The sequence below is a fragment of the Cynocephalus volans genome, chromosome 2, assembly GCF_027409185.1.
Source record: "Cynocephalus volans isolate mCynVol1 chromosome 2, mCynVol1.pri, whole genome shotgun sequence".
Lineage (NCBI taxonomy): Eukaryota > Metazoa > Chordata > Mammalia > Dermoptera > Cynocephalidae > Cynocephalus > Cynocephalus volans.
The window spans coordinates 193,062,714-193,079,501 of NC_084461.1; the positions used below are offsets into that span (position 1 = coordinate 193,062,714).

The 16,788-nt window shown below is 33.3% G+C and overlaps 1 protein-coding gene across 4 annotated transcripts in view; it reads right to left on the reverse strand.

The window, feature by feature from the left end:
* MED13L (mediator complex subunit 13L) overlaps window positions 1-16,788 on the reverse strand; it is a 296,930-nt gene that overhangs the window by 141,378 nt on the left and 138,764 nt on the right. For all 4 annotated transcript variants that reach the window (XM_063085359.1, XM_063085358.1, XM_063085360.1 and 1 more), the window contains one exon: window positions 3,662-3,746. In XM_063085359.1, the coding sequence (XP_062941429.1) occupies window positions 3,662-3,746 (85 nt within the window). The remainder of the gene's footprint in view (window positions 1-3,661; window positions 3,747-16,788) is intronic.

The following is a 16,788-nucleotide window of genomic DNA, read 5'->3' on the forward strand; positions in this document are numbered from 1 at the left end:
TTAATTAAACATATCCTTATGCTAAAAAAATTTTTTTAACTTTAAAAAACAGAAATAATAAATCACTTGTATAAGCTTTGTTAATATGCAAAACCAAGGAAAAAATGGTTCGGGAAGCACAAACATCCTGCAAGTGATACAGTTCTTGATAATCTGTTTCAACAACCTCAATTCTGGCTTTCATACCAGAAACAACATTCACACTAGACAACCAAGTTGATCTTATCTGAGTAGAAATGAAAAGGTATAACAGAAAATTGCCAAGAACAAGATAGTAAATGAAATATATCTCAATAAATTTAGGTTGTAAATAGATTTAAAACAACAAAAAAAGCCACAGCAAATGGTCTAAACTATGGAAAGCATGTATTAGCCCTTCCAGTCTCTGTTGACAATGAATAAAAAGAGCTAACAACAACCCTTTAAAATGCTTTCCTGCTTCCTGCATAGGGTAATTTTCATTCACAGAACACCATCAATTAAAGTTTGATGAAAAGAGAGAATTATTTTAAAGGACAAAAGGATTAGCACAATTTTTCAAAAGAATCTCAAGTCATCCATACAAATTGCACAAAAGGAACTTGATTATTAATTATTTTATAAAAGAGAAGCTATTTTGTTTCAAAATTAATTCCTATAGGAGTATTAAAATAGACTTCTCTGGGATACTTTAAATTTAAAAGAATACAAATCAAAGTACGCAAAATAATAAATTTATTGGGAAAAAATTAATAATTATTGACATTAACAATATGTCAGGCATTACACAGCACACATTATATACATCATCTAACAAAAATTCAAGGCACACAGTATCCTGTACTTAATTTATAGGATGTTAACTAAGGCTAAGTAAGATTAGGGTAACTGTCCAAGTAACAGACCCTGAAATCAAACCAAGGTCTAACCCAGAGTTCTTTAGAACTAGCCCAAACTTTATTGCATATGTCACAATTAATTTTCTTATAAATAATAATTCAACTTGACCTGGACTTAACAGTTTTCATCACAAATTCTGAATTCATGAGCCCAGAATAAATGAATTATCTGCATTTTTCTTCCCTCCCAATTTTTCTGCTCTTCTAATTTTCTCTCAAAGAAAACAAACATGCCACCATTTAAAATATAAGACCAAAAAGGATACAATTCAACCACAAATTCATTGATATTCTCCTGAAAGGAATAAATCACGATATCTAAAAAAAGTCAACTACAATTTTTAAAAATATACACTTTGTTCCATATACTTAAAAATTTTATATAAAAAGAATTGTGTTTAAAGTTCCAATAATTACTGTGTAGATATAAGAACTTCATTTGGGCATAGGATTATGGAATATGGAAACAGTAAATTTTCCACATTTTCCTGAAGGGACTTTGTGTGTAATTTTGCTTTGTTTTGTTTTGCATTGGGAGAGAGAATTGCCAAATATTTAGAACACTTAAGAATACTCAACTCTTAAAACAAAATCAATGCTTCTACAAGTACATTACACCTCAACAACAGATGTCCTCTAGGTCTACCCTAAATGACAGGGTTAAGAACCAAAGTTCAGAATGAGAAATAGAGAAATTTGGTAGAAAGGGTCATTCTGAGTGACTTAAAAGATCACAACTTATCATCTGTAGCTCAAGCATCCTAAGCAGTGATATTGTAGTGATATCACCCTGGCAAACAGTACTATTAACATAAGAAACTTAATAGAACTAGAATGTTCTTTCAGCTTTGATTACCTAAAAGTACTATATACAGACTCAGGAGAAGAAGTGAAAACTTTTCCCATTAAAGTACTTTCCTGTCTATTTCTCCCCTTAAAACACCATTCAGAGCCTGAAGCATATAGTTATGCCAGAAAGTAAGGAAGTGCTGAAACAATGATAGGAACATGTCAAAAGGATACACAAGCTATCGTGAAGGGACTTCCCATGGGCCAAATATGGAAGTACTTAAGCATCAAAATAAATGGTGATAGTAATAAGTTATATAATCCACTGAATAAAATAGGAATCCATGAGTCCAAATTTATATAGATACATAGACAGATATGCAGACAGATCAATAGACAAATGGGAGAAAATGAAGAAATATTTCCTACAATAAAATGTCAACTGATAAAAGCAGAAGGAATGATGACATTTGAAAATTAGCATTACAGCCATAATGATAATTGATTTAAGCAAGGACTATTGGCGGAGTCTAAAACAAGTGCATATTTGATGAGAAACAGTATAATTACATAATTTCATTGTATGTGGACACAAATTACTTACTAATTACAAAGATAGAACTGACAAAGATCAGAGTTTAAAAATACTTATTAATTTACAGTGGAAAAACCTCACAGAACATCATCACAATCAAGTGATCAAAAATGTAAAATCATTAATCATGGGACATGGCCCTCATGTGCCACTTGCTCTTATACACTGAGAAGTACACACCACCACTTCTATGGTAATTTGCAGGGGGGGGGGGGGGGACCTGCTGGGTACAGGGATCAAACCCTGGACTTTGGTGTTATATTTCTATGGTATTTTTACTAAAAAGCATAACCTGAATCTAATCATGATAAAACTATCTCAAATTGAGAGGCCAACATAAGACCTGACCTCATCAAAACTGTCACTGTCAAGAAAGAAAAAGAAAAACTAAGGAACTGTCCTGGATTTAAAGAGACATGAAAACTAGATATAATATATGATCATGGATTGGATCTTAAGGGGTTAAGCTATAAGGACATAATTGGGACAACTGACAAAATCTGAATTGAACTATGAATTAGATAATAGCAACTTATCAATGCTAAATTTCCTAATTTTCATAATTATACTGTGCTTATATGAGACAACATTCTTGTCCTTAGGAAATAGAGTCATACCTCAGAGATACTGAGGGTTCAGCAGTCAGCACAATAAAGTGAGTATCACAATAAAGAGATTTTCTTGGTTTCCCAGTGCATACAAAAGTTATGTCTACACTATACTGTAGTCTATTAAGTGTGCAATAGCATTATGTCTAAAAAACACAATGCACATACTTTAAAAAATACTTTATTACTAAAAATATTTGAAAATGGTGCAGATAGACTTGCTAGACACAGGGTTGCCACAAGCTTTCAATTTCTAAAAAACACAGTATCTGCAAAGCACAATAAAGCAAAGCGCGGGCCAAGCCCGTGGCGCACTCGGTAGAGTGCTGCGCTGGGAGCGCAGCGACGCTCCCGCTGCGGGTTCGGATCCTATATAGGAATGACCAGTGCACTCACTGGCTGAGTGCCGGTCATGAAAAAACGACAAAAAAAATAAAAATAAAAAATAAAAAAAATAAAGCAAAGCGCAATAAAACGAGGGATGCCTGTATACAACTAAATACTCAGGGATTAAAAAAAGCAATGCTCTTGAGTCTTCAAGTCAATTTGAAACAACAGCACATACAGGGAGTGGGAAATACACAGGACTTCTTTGTACTATTCCTGAAACTTCCCTAAGTTTGAAATCATACCAATATAAAAAGAAACAAGAGATTTATATCATTAAAATTTTAAGCTAACAAGAAATCATTATATAAGAAAAGTTTTTGAAAACTACAAGAATCGCTCTGGGCATCTTAGCAGTGTGACTGGGTGTCTCAAAACCACTCTCATGCTGTTCCTTCTCTTACCTTTCTAACAGATTGTGGATCGCTTTGAAGAGCAGCGTCCTACATTCATAGGAAAGGCCATTTTCCCAGAGTCCTTCTTCCACAACTGGAAAAAAAAACAGGAAAAAGAAAAAAAAAAGAACCAGTAAAAAGGACATCCAAATAAAAATAAAGAAATTTTAAAAACATTTTTCTAAAGCAAAGTTAAAGTTAATTTAAATCGCTTAAAAATCTCACACTGAAACAAGAGAAAGTTAAATACCTGCCAAAGTTTAAAATACTTACATCCAAAAGGAATGTGTTTTGATTTTAAAGACTTTGAAATATGAGGCATGAATACACAGTCCCCCCTCCCATAAAGATCTTCCTTCCCAACCTGCTTCTTCAAAGTTTAAAATTATTTGAAATTCTCAAATTAATCTTTCTACCTAACAGTATCACAAAGATTTATTTTGTTAAAGTTCTGCTTAAAGGTAAAAAGAATATCACAAATTAATACCAAGGTTATGATATGCATTTTTCAAAGGGAAAATCAAAAGGAAAAAAATTCCCAAAGTGTCATATTACACAAATTTCTTTAAATGCCTTGAGGGTTGTATCTAGATGGGATTTTAAGGACACAATTTTTGGGAGACTGTCATAACATTACATCTTACTATATAACACCAAATTCATTTTCTGAATTCAGAATTTTGTTAATATTCGGCATTTTGGGAAATATCATATTTGCCTTTGAAATATGTTATAACATTGAGCCACAAGTAACTCTAACACCAAGAGAATCCAACAGACTAACAATGCCCCATGCATTCCTCAAATTCTTTCTTTCCATAAATATATAAACAGATATAAAATGCCCTAGAAGATAATTTCCTTTTAAATTATATAATTTTAGTTCAAGATAACAAAAAATTGAAAGGATAAAAACATTTGCAGAAGAAAATGTCCTCTCCCTTTTACCTGTTATTTTGGGGGAAAAGCACTCACCAGAGAAAATTTTGACAGAGAATTAAAACATGCACTAAATCCACAATGTATTTGCCATGCTTTTTTTTTATTTTTTATTTTTATTTTTTTTTATTTTTTATTTTTTATTTTTTTAAGTTTTATTTTGTCGATATACATTGTGGCTGATTATTGCTCCCCATCTGCCATGCTTTTAAACCTTAACAATAGACATACCAAAATGCATTTTCATATTCTCCAATCAGATAGCATTGAATAAGTGTATTTACATTCATGCCTTTTATCTGTAAGACTTTTTAAAAATTATAAAACTGCATATTTTTTCCTGGTATGTCAGATAACTTCATTTTCCTTCCTATGTGATTAATCCTGATTTACCAAATTTTCCCAGGGCAACTTCTGTCAAAAAACATTTTGTTATTTATAGCTAGAGAAATGCAAATAAAGTACAGCAAATAGACAAACACTCCTGCTAACAACAGATAGTCTCTGCTCAAGACAAAACATACAAAAGTTTTTCTACAATTCTCTGAAGGTATCATGAATCTCTGTTCTCACACATTTTGGGCAGAGCTCTTCTGGGTTTGAAAGAGAGAGAGCTGCTATCTCAATAAAAAGAATACCCCTTCTTAATTTCCTTTTCTTTCCTAATGTGTTCACTGACCCTAAAGCACCAATTTTAAGATGCACCATTATTTTATAAATCACTGAGAGAGGGGAAGGTGACAAACTATAACATCGTTCTTACCATTTACAATTTTTCACTTTATAATTATTTAAAGAACTCCTTTAGACTTACTGAGGCATGTTCATCATATATCACTATGGTGCCTATATAAGATGGATATATAAGCAAAATAAATTAGTTGAAAATTCCTACAACTACATCAGTATTACAAGTCCAGTTCTTTTGAATCACTTGTTAACTCAGTCACTAGTACCATTGTTTTTCCACATAACAGTCATTGTGCCATAAAGGGTGTTAGTGATGCAGCATTTATGAAAAGTGTTCCACTCTTATTTCCAGGATTTTCTTCCAAGTTGGTGACACCTATTTGACACTTTTTTTTTTAACTTCTTATACTTAAAATCTTCAAATATACTTGAAAACAGAATAACAAGCCCCAATAAATTCCTAAACCAAATTATCAACATTACATCATCATCTTCAACCCTCCTGCTTTCTTTTTGTTTTTATTGATATATGGGGTCCACCCTTGAATAACATGGGTTTGAACTGCACAGGTCCACTTATACTAAGATTTTTTTCAATAAATACAGCCAGCTCCCCATATACACAGGTTCCACATTTGCGGATTCAAACAACCTCTTAACAAAATATACCGGATATGGAACCCACATACAAGGACGGCCAACTTTTCATATCCACAAGTTCAAGCAGGACCTACTGAGGGATTTGAGCATCCACGAGTTTTGGTGCCAGCAGGAGTCCCAGAACCAATTCCCTGTGGATTACCAAGGGATGATTGTACTTTAGAGCAAATCCTACTACAAAATACTCTGATATGCATCAAATAAGACTCTAAACAAGGTCTACAAATTGTCTCTAAGTCTCCTTTAACCTAGAACAGCTTATTCTTTTTTTAAAACATGCTGTTCACTTACTGAAGAAACCATGTTGGCTGTCTTACAGAATATCTCATTCACATATAACTGCTTCCAATGATATCATTTTGCAAGTTTTAATGTTGGTGCTACCTTGAACGTATCAGAAGATGTCAAAGAAAGGTTCTCAGACAAAACAGCCAGAACTTTTTATTTCTTCCTCAAATGGTTCTCAAGTACTTTGTTAACTAAAATGTTGAGGTGTTTACAGCTGTAGTTATATGATACAGAACACTATACAAGTTTGGGCATGCACAGGCAATGCCAACTTTATCATAATAGTTGCACTGCCAATTCAATTTTAAGATACCATTATGATTTCATCCTGATTTCAACGACTTTTAAATATATCTGACAAAGGATTTTTTTCTTTTAAAGAAGAAAAACTAAACTAAAAGAACAATTTTAATAGTAAAAGACTAAAACGTAAGGATGTCTGCTCTCACCACTCCTATTCCACATTATACTTGAGGTCTCATCCAGTACAATAAGGCAAGAAAAAGAAATCACATACATACGAGTTGGTTTGGAAGAAATAAAATTATCTCTATCTACATACAACACAACTGTCCAGTAGAAAATCCTAAAGAATCAACAAAAAAATCTACTAGAACTAAAAGTGAGTTTAGCTAAATCACAAAACATAAGGTCAAAAGACACAAAACAATCATATTTCTATATACTGAAATAAATAATTAGAAATTAAAATATGTTTAGGGCCGAGCCCGTGGCGCACTTGGTAGAGTGCTGCGCTGGCAGCGCAGCGACGCTCCCGCCGCGGGTTCGGATCCTATATAGGACTGACCGGTGTACTCACTGGCTGAGTGCCGGTCACGAAAAAACGACAAAAAAAAAAAAATTAATTAATTAAAAAAAAAAAAGAAATTAAAATATGTTTATAGTATCATTTACAGTAGCACCAAAACCCACGAAATCCTTGGGTATAAATCTTACAAAATATGTGCAACATCAATAAGCTGAAAACTACAACTGATAAAAGAAATCAATAAGACATAAACAAATGCATAAATAAATTGACCATTAACTGGAAAAATCATTGTTATCAGTTCTTCCCAAACAAATCTACAGAGTCAATTCAATTCCAGTCGAAATCTCTGAAGGATGTAGTATAAAAATAGAGAAGCTCAATCTATATATTTATATGAAAAGACAAAGGAACTAGAATAACCAAAACAATGTGGTAAAAGAAAAATACAGATGAATGACTTAAATCACCTTCTTTCCACATTTACTATGAAGCTAGGATAGACAAGACAACATGGTACTAGAAAAAGGATAGACATATAGAACAACAGAATAGATAGTCCAGAAATAAACACACGAATATATTGTAAATTTTTTTTCCCCAACAAAGGTTCCAAGGCGATTCAATGGAAACAGAACAGTCTTTTCAACAAATAGTGGTGGAACTAATGAACATCCCTGTGTACCCAAAAAAAAAAGAAGAAGAAGAAGAAGAAAACATAGAAAAAAATTTTGAGCTTAGATAAGGCAAAGATTTCTTAGATGTAACACCAAAAGCACAATCCATAAAAGAATTCATAAACAGGGCTTCATCAAAATGAACTTCCAGCTCTTCAAAAAATAAGCTATGGAAAAGACAAGCCACAGACGGGAAATAAACACTTACAAATCACATATCTGACAAGGACTTGTATTCAATATACGCTGGGTTTGGGGGTTTTCAAAAATCTCGAAACTTAACTCTAAGGAAAAAGAAACAAAAACAATTTTTAAAATGGGCAAAAGATTTAAAAAGACACTTCACCAAAGAAGTTATATGAACAGCAAATAAGTACACGAAAACACAGTCAAAACATTATTTACTCATTAAGAAAATGTAAATTAAAATCACAATGAGATATCACTATTACAATGGCTTAAAAGAAAAACTGACAATTCTAAGTGCTGATGAGCATACGGAGTAGAATACCTGGAACTGTCATATACTGCTGGTAGGAATGCAAAAATAGTATAGCCACTTTGGAAAAGTTGACTTTAGCAATATTTAATACTTTTTTTTTTCCTTCTTTTTTTTTGGTGGTTGGCCAGTATGGGGAACCAAATCCTTTACATTGGTGTTGCAAGGCTGCACTCTAACCAACTGAGCTAACAGGCCAGCCCACTACTTTGGCAATATTTTATAAAGTTAAACATATACTAGCCATACAGCTCAGCAATCCCTCTGGGATATCGTGAAATATATATTTGGTCTTAGTCCCTGTTTCCTAACATATAGCTCCTAAGATCCTTGGAACCTCTGGTAAGAAAACCGTCTTTTGTACACTAATGGAAATGAAATGACTGGTGGCTGGGCCCCTACAGAGCCTCAGGATGAGGGCTGCTTGTCAGGGGAACTAACCAAGTGATTAGAGGGTTGGAACTTTGAGTCCTCACCCCTTCAGCTCCCCCATCCCAACCTCTAGGGAGGGAAGAGGGGCTGGAGTTTGAGCTGATATACTAATGTCCAATAATTTAATCAATTATGCCTAGATGCCTATGTGATAAACCACCCATAAAAACACAGAAGGACTGAGTTCTAAGAACTTCAAGATAGCTGAACACGTCAAGGTTCCTGGAGAGTGGCACACCCAGAGAAGGCATGAAATCTCCAAGCCCCTTGCCATATACGTTGCTGTATGCATCTCTTCCATCTGGCTATTCATCTGTATCCTTTGTAATATCCTGTATAATAAACCAGTAAACATCAATAAAGTGCTTCCCTGAGTTCTGTGAGCTGCTCTAGTGAATTAATCGAACCCAAGGAGGGGGTTGTGGGAACCCGCAGATTTATAGCTGGTTGGTCAAAAGTTCCGGAGGCCCAGACTTGCAACTGGCATCTGAAGTGTAGAACAATCTTGTGGGACTAAGCCCTCAACCTGTAGGACCTTATGTTATCTCCAGGTAGCATCAAATTGAATTGAATTAGAGGACACCCAGCTGGTGTCCACCGCAGAATTAATTGCTTGCTTGGGGGCGGGGGGGGGGGGGGAGATCCACACACATTTGGTCACAGAAGTATTCTGTGTTATGAGAGTATAGGAGAAGAAACTGAGTTTGTTTTTTCCTATATTATTAAACACTCCTAGGTATATACTCAAGTATAATAACATGTTCACATGAAAAACTGTAGCAAATAATTATAAGGATTTTATTCGTAACTGCCAAAAACTGAAAACCATCAAAATGTCCCTCAGCCAAGGAAGGACAAACAACTAGAACACCCATACAATGGGATACTACTCAGAAATAAAAGGGAACTTCCAATACATGCAAAAATATGAATGAATCTCATAATGCTAAGTGAAAAGAAGCCATACTCAAGAAGTTACATACTATATGATTCATACAACATCCTTGCAAAGGCAAACTTAAGCTACTGTAAACTTCTCAATGGTTTCCAGAGATGGGGTGGTGGAATGGGTTAATACCAAAGAGACATGGGAAATTTGGGAGGTGATGAAACCATTACATATCTTGATTGTGGTAGTGGTTACATTACTATATACAATTGCCAAAACTTGCAGAAATATTTAGCAAATAATGTATTATTTACTAAACACAGTAAATCTTATTCATAATCTTTTACTGCTCTAATTTATATCAACTCATTTTACTATTGGACAAGGCTTCTGAATTTAATCCATCATGAATATACCAACATTGATCTTTTTGTATTTTTAGTTTTGAAAATGAGAACAAGGTGTGAATCAAAAGGACTCCTACTCTAAACTTAAGTACATGATTATTTTTTTAACCAAAGGATGTTTAATTGGTTAACTTCATTCATAGATTATTAAAAGCAAAAAACCCAAAAGTTTCAGCAGCAAGAGAATTCAGACCATTGTAGTCCTTCCCAACATCCCAATATACCATTAGTTGTATTATGTACTTCATTTTAAATATTGCAAAGAAAGCAAATGTAACAGAATATAACTTTTATTTTGAAATGCTGAAAATTATTTAGAAAAAATTACCCTTATTAATAACAATTTTGCATGGTAAAATCTAGTGGTTGGTGGTGGATAGCAGTAGTTTTCTCATGGAACCAATTCTGCAGTGCTGATCCTAAAAGTACCCAATAGTTCTGTGGATATCCAATATTCTCTTAATCAACTCTTTTTCTTAGTTTGCAACTAAGAATTCCAACCAATACAAACAGTTCATTCTAACATCCACTTTATAAATGAGAAAACTAACACTTAAAAATCTTAAGAAATTTTCCCAAGGTCACAGAACTAATAAGTTCAAGAATCTGGAGCCAAAATTATCTATAGTCAGTAGCCTAAATGGACCAAAGGTATTTTATATCTACTTTTATAAATAATAAATATATTAATTATTCCATTAATTGAACTCAAGGGGAAGCAATTTATTTTCAGAGCTGTAGTGATCAGAAATTTTCAGATATTCATAAACATGTTTTGAATTGAGCTGATATTATGTGCAAATACATTTCAAATTTCACTGAAATTAGCTTCAATCTAAAATCTTCTTATAGCCTGTTAAGAGGATTAGTGGTACAGATGGGATTCAAATCCAAATTTCCTAACTCTATCACCCATGTTCTTCCCACTGTTTCCACCACACTTCTTCTAGCATTAAGTAAACCCACCTACTCAACCTTTCTTTGATTCATAGCACTGGCTAGAAAGGCAACCTTCAATACTGAAGTTAAATTTCCCTTTGGTTTCAAAATGTGGACGTTAAATTAATGTTTTCTAAATAGTTGCAAATAACTTTTTCAAAGGCTAAACATAATTGAAATTGACTCTGCAATCTATCTGTACAACTCCATAATAAACCCAGAAAAAACACGTTTTAGCTTTTTAATTAATTTATCTGAGACACCCACACACCCACTCACAGGTAAAATTTAAGCCAACACTTCATTTGCTTAGTATACAGATTCTTTGGGGAGTAGCTTTTTGGGGCATGGGGAGTTGAGGGTTGGGGAGCAGCCAGAGTAGTTAGTCTAGTTTAAGATTCTATAAATGAGATGATATCCATTTACCACTTAATTCTCTGTCTCCCTTTCAAGGTGCACTGAAAGAAAAACAACTCCCAGAATGTCTATAAGAAGGCCTACAGATACTCAGCCCAGTCTTTACAAAACCTACAATCTCCCCAGGGTATATGGTCTCCATCTTAAAAAAAAAAAAAAAAAAAAAAGTAATTCTTTTAATTGTAGTTTCAACTGAAATGCTTATTAATTCCTTAAGAATCTAAAAGTTGTAAGAAGACTGTGTCTCTACAGACTGTATTTATAAGTCTACTTATGTCTGGAAGAATGTTTCTAAAACTTTGTTAGTCTCAGAAAAGAAAGAACTGGGAGACCTACAATGTCTGTACAATAAATGAGTGGCAAGAGTCAACCAAAATAAAGAATTCCTAAATTAAAACACTTTCCTGCTGTTATTTTGTCTATTACAGTCAGATTAAGAGTAAACAATAAAACTAAGTACTACCACAACTGCCTATTTACAGAGAAAAACTATTTTAGCAAGAAAGTTATCTCACTTAAGTTGTAAAAGCTATAATCAAAATTTGTTTAAATTGTTGTTATTCTACCTTTTTTAATATAGTAATCCTTATAACCAAATTTTTAAACTGTAAACATACTATATAAAATGTTCTTAGTAGAAGAGATAGTGTTTTATAAAGAAAACTTTTAAATAGTAGTAATTATTGCTTAGTGCCCAAATAATTTTTCACTCAAAACCCCCACAAATTATAATAGAACTTCTCTCAATTTTGAAAACACAGCTCCTTGCAGAATTAATAAGCTTCCTTGAAAGAAAAAAAAACATATAAAAGGTTCGGGGGTGAAAAAGTCAATATGGCAAAATATCAAAGCAGTATACACTTCAATTATTTTGTGTTTCCCAGCAGAGATCTTGGAAAGATATCCCTTCCAACTCTACAAATGAAACTGACATACTTTACTTGAAGGTGAAAAAACGGGGGGAGGGAAAACGGAATAGGTTAGGGAGGAGCATAAAGATTGTGAAACCTTGAAGAAATTCAAGCTCATGCTTTTAGAATTCAGGTCACCCTGCCTTACACAGTTTAAAAGTAGAATTACTTTCAAAGAATACATATTTCCTCTGAGCTATGATACATATTTCTTTTTAATGTATCATATTGCAGCAACAGCTGAAATGAACGTCTAGACATCAAAAACACTTCTTATTCCCACCTACTGCTTTTTTACCTCAGGCATCAAAACTAATGAAACCTATTATCCAGAACATTGAGTTCAGCAACCACAATGGCCACTGCAAATATTAGAGGGAGGAGGAGCACTTTCAGGGATAGCACTCCTTATTCAGACATTAGAATTACTGAAAATCAAATTTTGCTCCAAACTCCAGAAATACAGATTAAAGCAAGGCACATGAAACAAGACTGTTTCCCAGTTAGATTTCAGTGACAAACTGCTAAAGATAGCACACCTTTGAATCTAGGGATTATAATCTACCCAGTGCCTTTGTTTTCAACCTCTACCTTCAATATATAAAACACACCGCAGTTTAAAAAAAAAAAAAAAACTTTTAAGTTATTAAATCTACGTCCTAAGAACTACAGTAAGCAGATATTATAATAAGAAAACACTTGTAAATTTTATGCATTGCATGAAATGAAACACTTTAAAGATAAATAATTTTGAAGTATCTCCTTCCTTAAAAATTGACTTACAAAGAGTAACAAAGCAGCGTAACATTAATTCTGAAATACAGAATTACATCCATAAAAAATCCAATTACATACAACACCATTGATTGATCACAGTTATGCTGCAATCGATTGCCTTGTAAAATCTGTATCTGAAGTCATTAATATCTAAATGGACTTTTTACTTATATCAAATTCAACCCACTTAGAGCTCTGATTTCTTGAATTGCTCATGGGTCTAGAATATTTGGCATCACTTAACAAATCTATGCTGGAAATGAATTTTAACTTTCCCAATGTCAATTCATTAATCAAATAAGAATTAGGGATACAAGATATATATCAAAATGCTCCATTTGTTTTGACCTATCTGCAACTTTAAAGGATTACACACACACATTGATAATATTCAGCACACAGAAGCACAGTTATGATTCAAAATTTTAACACTATAATGTCTTCCCTAAGGAATCTACACCAGCATGGTTCTCTCCCAGTTGCAGGATAACCAGAATTTTAATGGTAATTTCCACACAGCACTGCAGCATTTGAGACATGACTCAAGTCAGCATTTCAATGGATCACAGGACTCCATGTAAAACCAGTAAACTTTCAATTTTAGGAGACCATAAAACTACATTTCTAGATAAATTGCACAATCCCTTCAAAAGACAATTGCTACAGAAAACACACAGCTGCAATGTTACTTTAATAGCTGCACACTGAAAAACAAACCTTGCACAATGACTGTTACTGATTTCTAAAAGCAAATTTGCCCCCATTTTCTACTCCTTTCAAAGATTTTGAAATAATTAATACTGTTTTACCATTTAAAACTATTAACATGCTCTTAATTAATATGCTCTAAAATGCATAAAGGACAATCATCAAAATTAAATTATCTTTGGTTGCTGAACTATTTTCATTTATACCTATTTTTGTATTGACCAGGCTTTCTTCAATAAACATGCATTACTTTTATAAGCATACATCATATTTGAAGTAAGTTTTTAAAATAAGGCTACAATTATTTATTAAACAGCTACATACTTTTCTGGAAAAGGATACATGCTCAGAAATTACAAATATTGACACTGTTAGGAGAGAAATCATCACAAGATAAAAATAAATTTTGATAATTTAATTTAACAGGATAAAATTAAACCAACATGTGATTCAGTTAGAGCATTTACATTTAAATTTATCAGTGCTACAAAGAAGTATTTTTATAAACTTCCTCTAAGACAATGATTTTAACCAACATGACATGACTCCACTATTGATTTCAACATTGGCACAATTGAGCAGTAAAAATTTAAAATCTTTTCTTTCCACTCTTCAGACACAACCTGATTTGAAACACACACACACACACACACACACACACACACACAATCTTGCTACTAAATGACTCCACTATTGATTTCAACATTGGCACAATTGAGCAGTAAAAATTTATAATCTTTTCCTTCCACTCTTCAGACACAATCTGATTTGAAACACACACACACACACACACACACACACACACACAATCTTGCTACTAAAATTCTGACAGGGCAGTCCCCAAATTGCCTTTTACACTAAAGCTCAAACAGTTGTCTGTCACTGCTATTACAGTCAGTAATTCTTGCAGCTGTAACTGTTTGAAATGCAGCTGTCTTGCTGGCATTCTCTCCCCACCCCCACTCATCCAGCATTTCTGTTCTTGGTACAATAATCTTAAAGAGCATTTTACAGGAGGCTTAGCCCTGGCTGAGGGCACTCTACGGCGTGACCGAGAGAACATGGAAACACGATTCATTAGACACGCCTGGAGTGATAACAATGGTGCTGCTTCTTGCTGCCTTTCATTTCGTACATCAGGCTGAGACTAATGCATTCTCGTTACACAACAAGCACATTTATAGACAGGAAAAAACTGTAATCACCTTTGATTAAGAGACAGCAAATTTTTCCTATATGAGCCGCCAGCCATACTGACATAGTAATTATTTTTTAACTGACAGGTTAAAATAGCAAATGTAGCAAAAATAACATCTGCTGAGAAAGAGAAAGAGAGAGAGGGGAGAAAAGAGAGGGAGAGGGAAGAAGAGGAGCTGTCTACTATGAAGAATTGGCACACAAAGGTTTCTTTAGACCACGCTCAGTGCCATCTCCTTGAGACCTGATGGTTACCTCAGCTTCTATTTCAGCTAGACAGTCTATGGCAAATACAAGAGACCCTTATTAAGTAAATTCATTGCATATATTCAATTCTTTGGGGGCAAAATTTACAGATTTTTTTGTCATTTTAACTGTAATTATTTTTGATCTGCCTTCTTTCCACTACTTTCACCGTAGGACTATAAAATTCAACAGTAATATTAATCCTCTTTTTCCGTTACTACAATACAATTTATTCTCTTTGCTTGTTCTGTTATCTAGTTTGACTACAAAATAATTTGTTTTCCTTGACATAAAATGCTACTCTAAGACAGAAAATCTGCTTTCTATTTTAACATGGTAAAAAAACGTAATTTTGATTAAAAACAAGAATGTAGAATAGTTATATCAGTCTATCATTTCACCCAATGCACATCAATCACTGCACCTGGTGAAGGTTTGAACTGTAAGTATAAAAGCCCTAATTTAATGTAAAAAAAAAAAAAAAGTCATAAGCCACATTATACTGACAAGTAAAGCCAATTTTCTTACAGGATTTTAAAAAGTGAACCAACTCTACATCATAGAGACCACTGCAGTCTTTTGTGGGTTTATGCATGTGTGTTGCTGGTTTGTAGTTTATGGAGAGTTTGATAGTTGATGGGGAAAAATTATTCACCAAGAATTGAGCGATTAGAGTTAAACCAACACACTGGAAAATATTTTTTCATGTTTAGCAGGTTCTGTATAATAAAGCCATTAAAAAATGGTTATCTTTTTTTAAGCTTTCTGTAATACTACTGTATATTACACTAAAAATGTGCTACAAAACAAAACAATTTGCACATGTGAAAATCTGTTCAAATAGTAAAGAAACAAAACTAAGCAAATAACAGAAAAAGTTAAGTCTGGTTCACAAAACTTTGAAACCTGAAATAGTTTTTTTAAAAATGGTTATGTAGAGTGAACACACTATTTTAAAGCAGCAAAATGCTTGAGTAATGGATTTAAGAGTTTTCTGACCTGAGCTACCACACCAGATTAGAAATTTAAAAATCTGCAGCCTACCACTAATGTGTCTATAAATGGACCACTGAACTCTAATGTGAATTTAAACACAGTGTGTTTTGAAGAGGATTCTGGTGGGTACCACACTGTATTAGAATTACACAAGTTTAACACTGTTATCATCTGGAATCAAACAACAAGCCTTATTACAGAGGATAACATCTACACAATTTCTGAAGTGCTCAAGTCTTCTCCCTTATTCTGGTCTTTCATAACATGTAAAATCATGACTCCCCCCAAAACTAATCAAATTACTTCCACAGGCTTTCCCTGCCTGTCTTCCGTTTGGAAAAGACAAAATTAATCATCAATATCAAACATGTCACTACACAAAAAAATTATTTTTAAAAAAATTCAGTTTAACTGTATTCTTACTAATCAGAACATTTTACTTTCACAAATGACTACTTGGTTTCCATGTGAATTTCCATTACTTTAATCTTGTTCTTAACAGAATCACAAATTACTATTGTTCACTTTTAAAACTCAGAATGTATAATTCTCCCCTCAAATCTTCAAAATTAATTTTTTTAATGCAAAAACCACCTACTGGAAAGCAATAAAAGTTTCTCAAAACTTTAAGTTGAAACATATCAGGAAAAAGTTATCTTTTTCCAAAACTTAACAAGCTAAGAAGTTTCCAACTC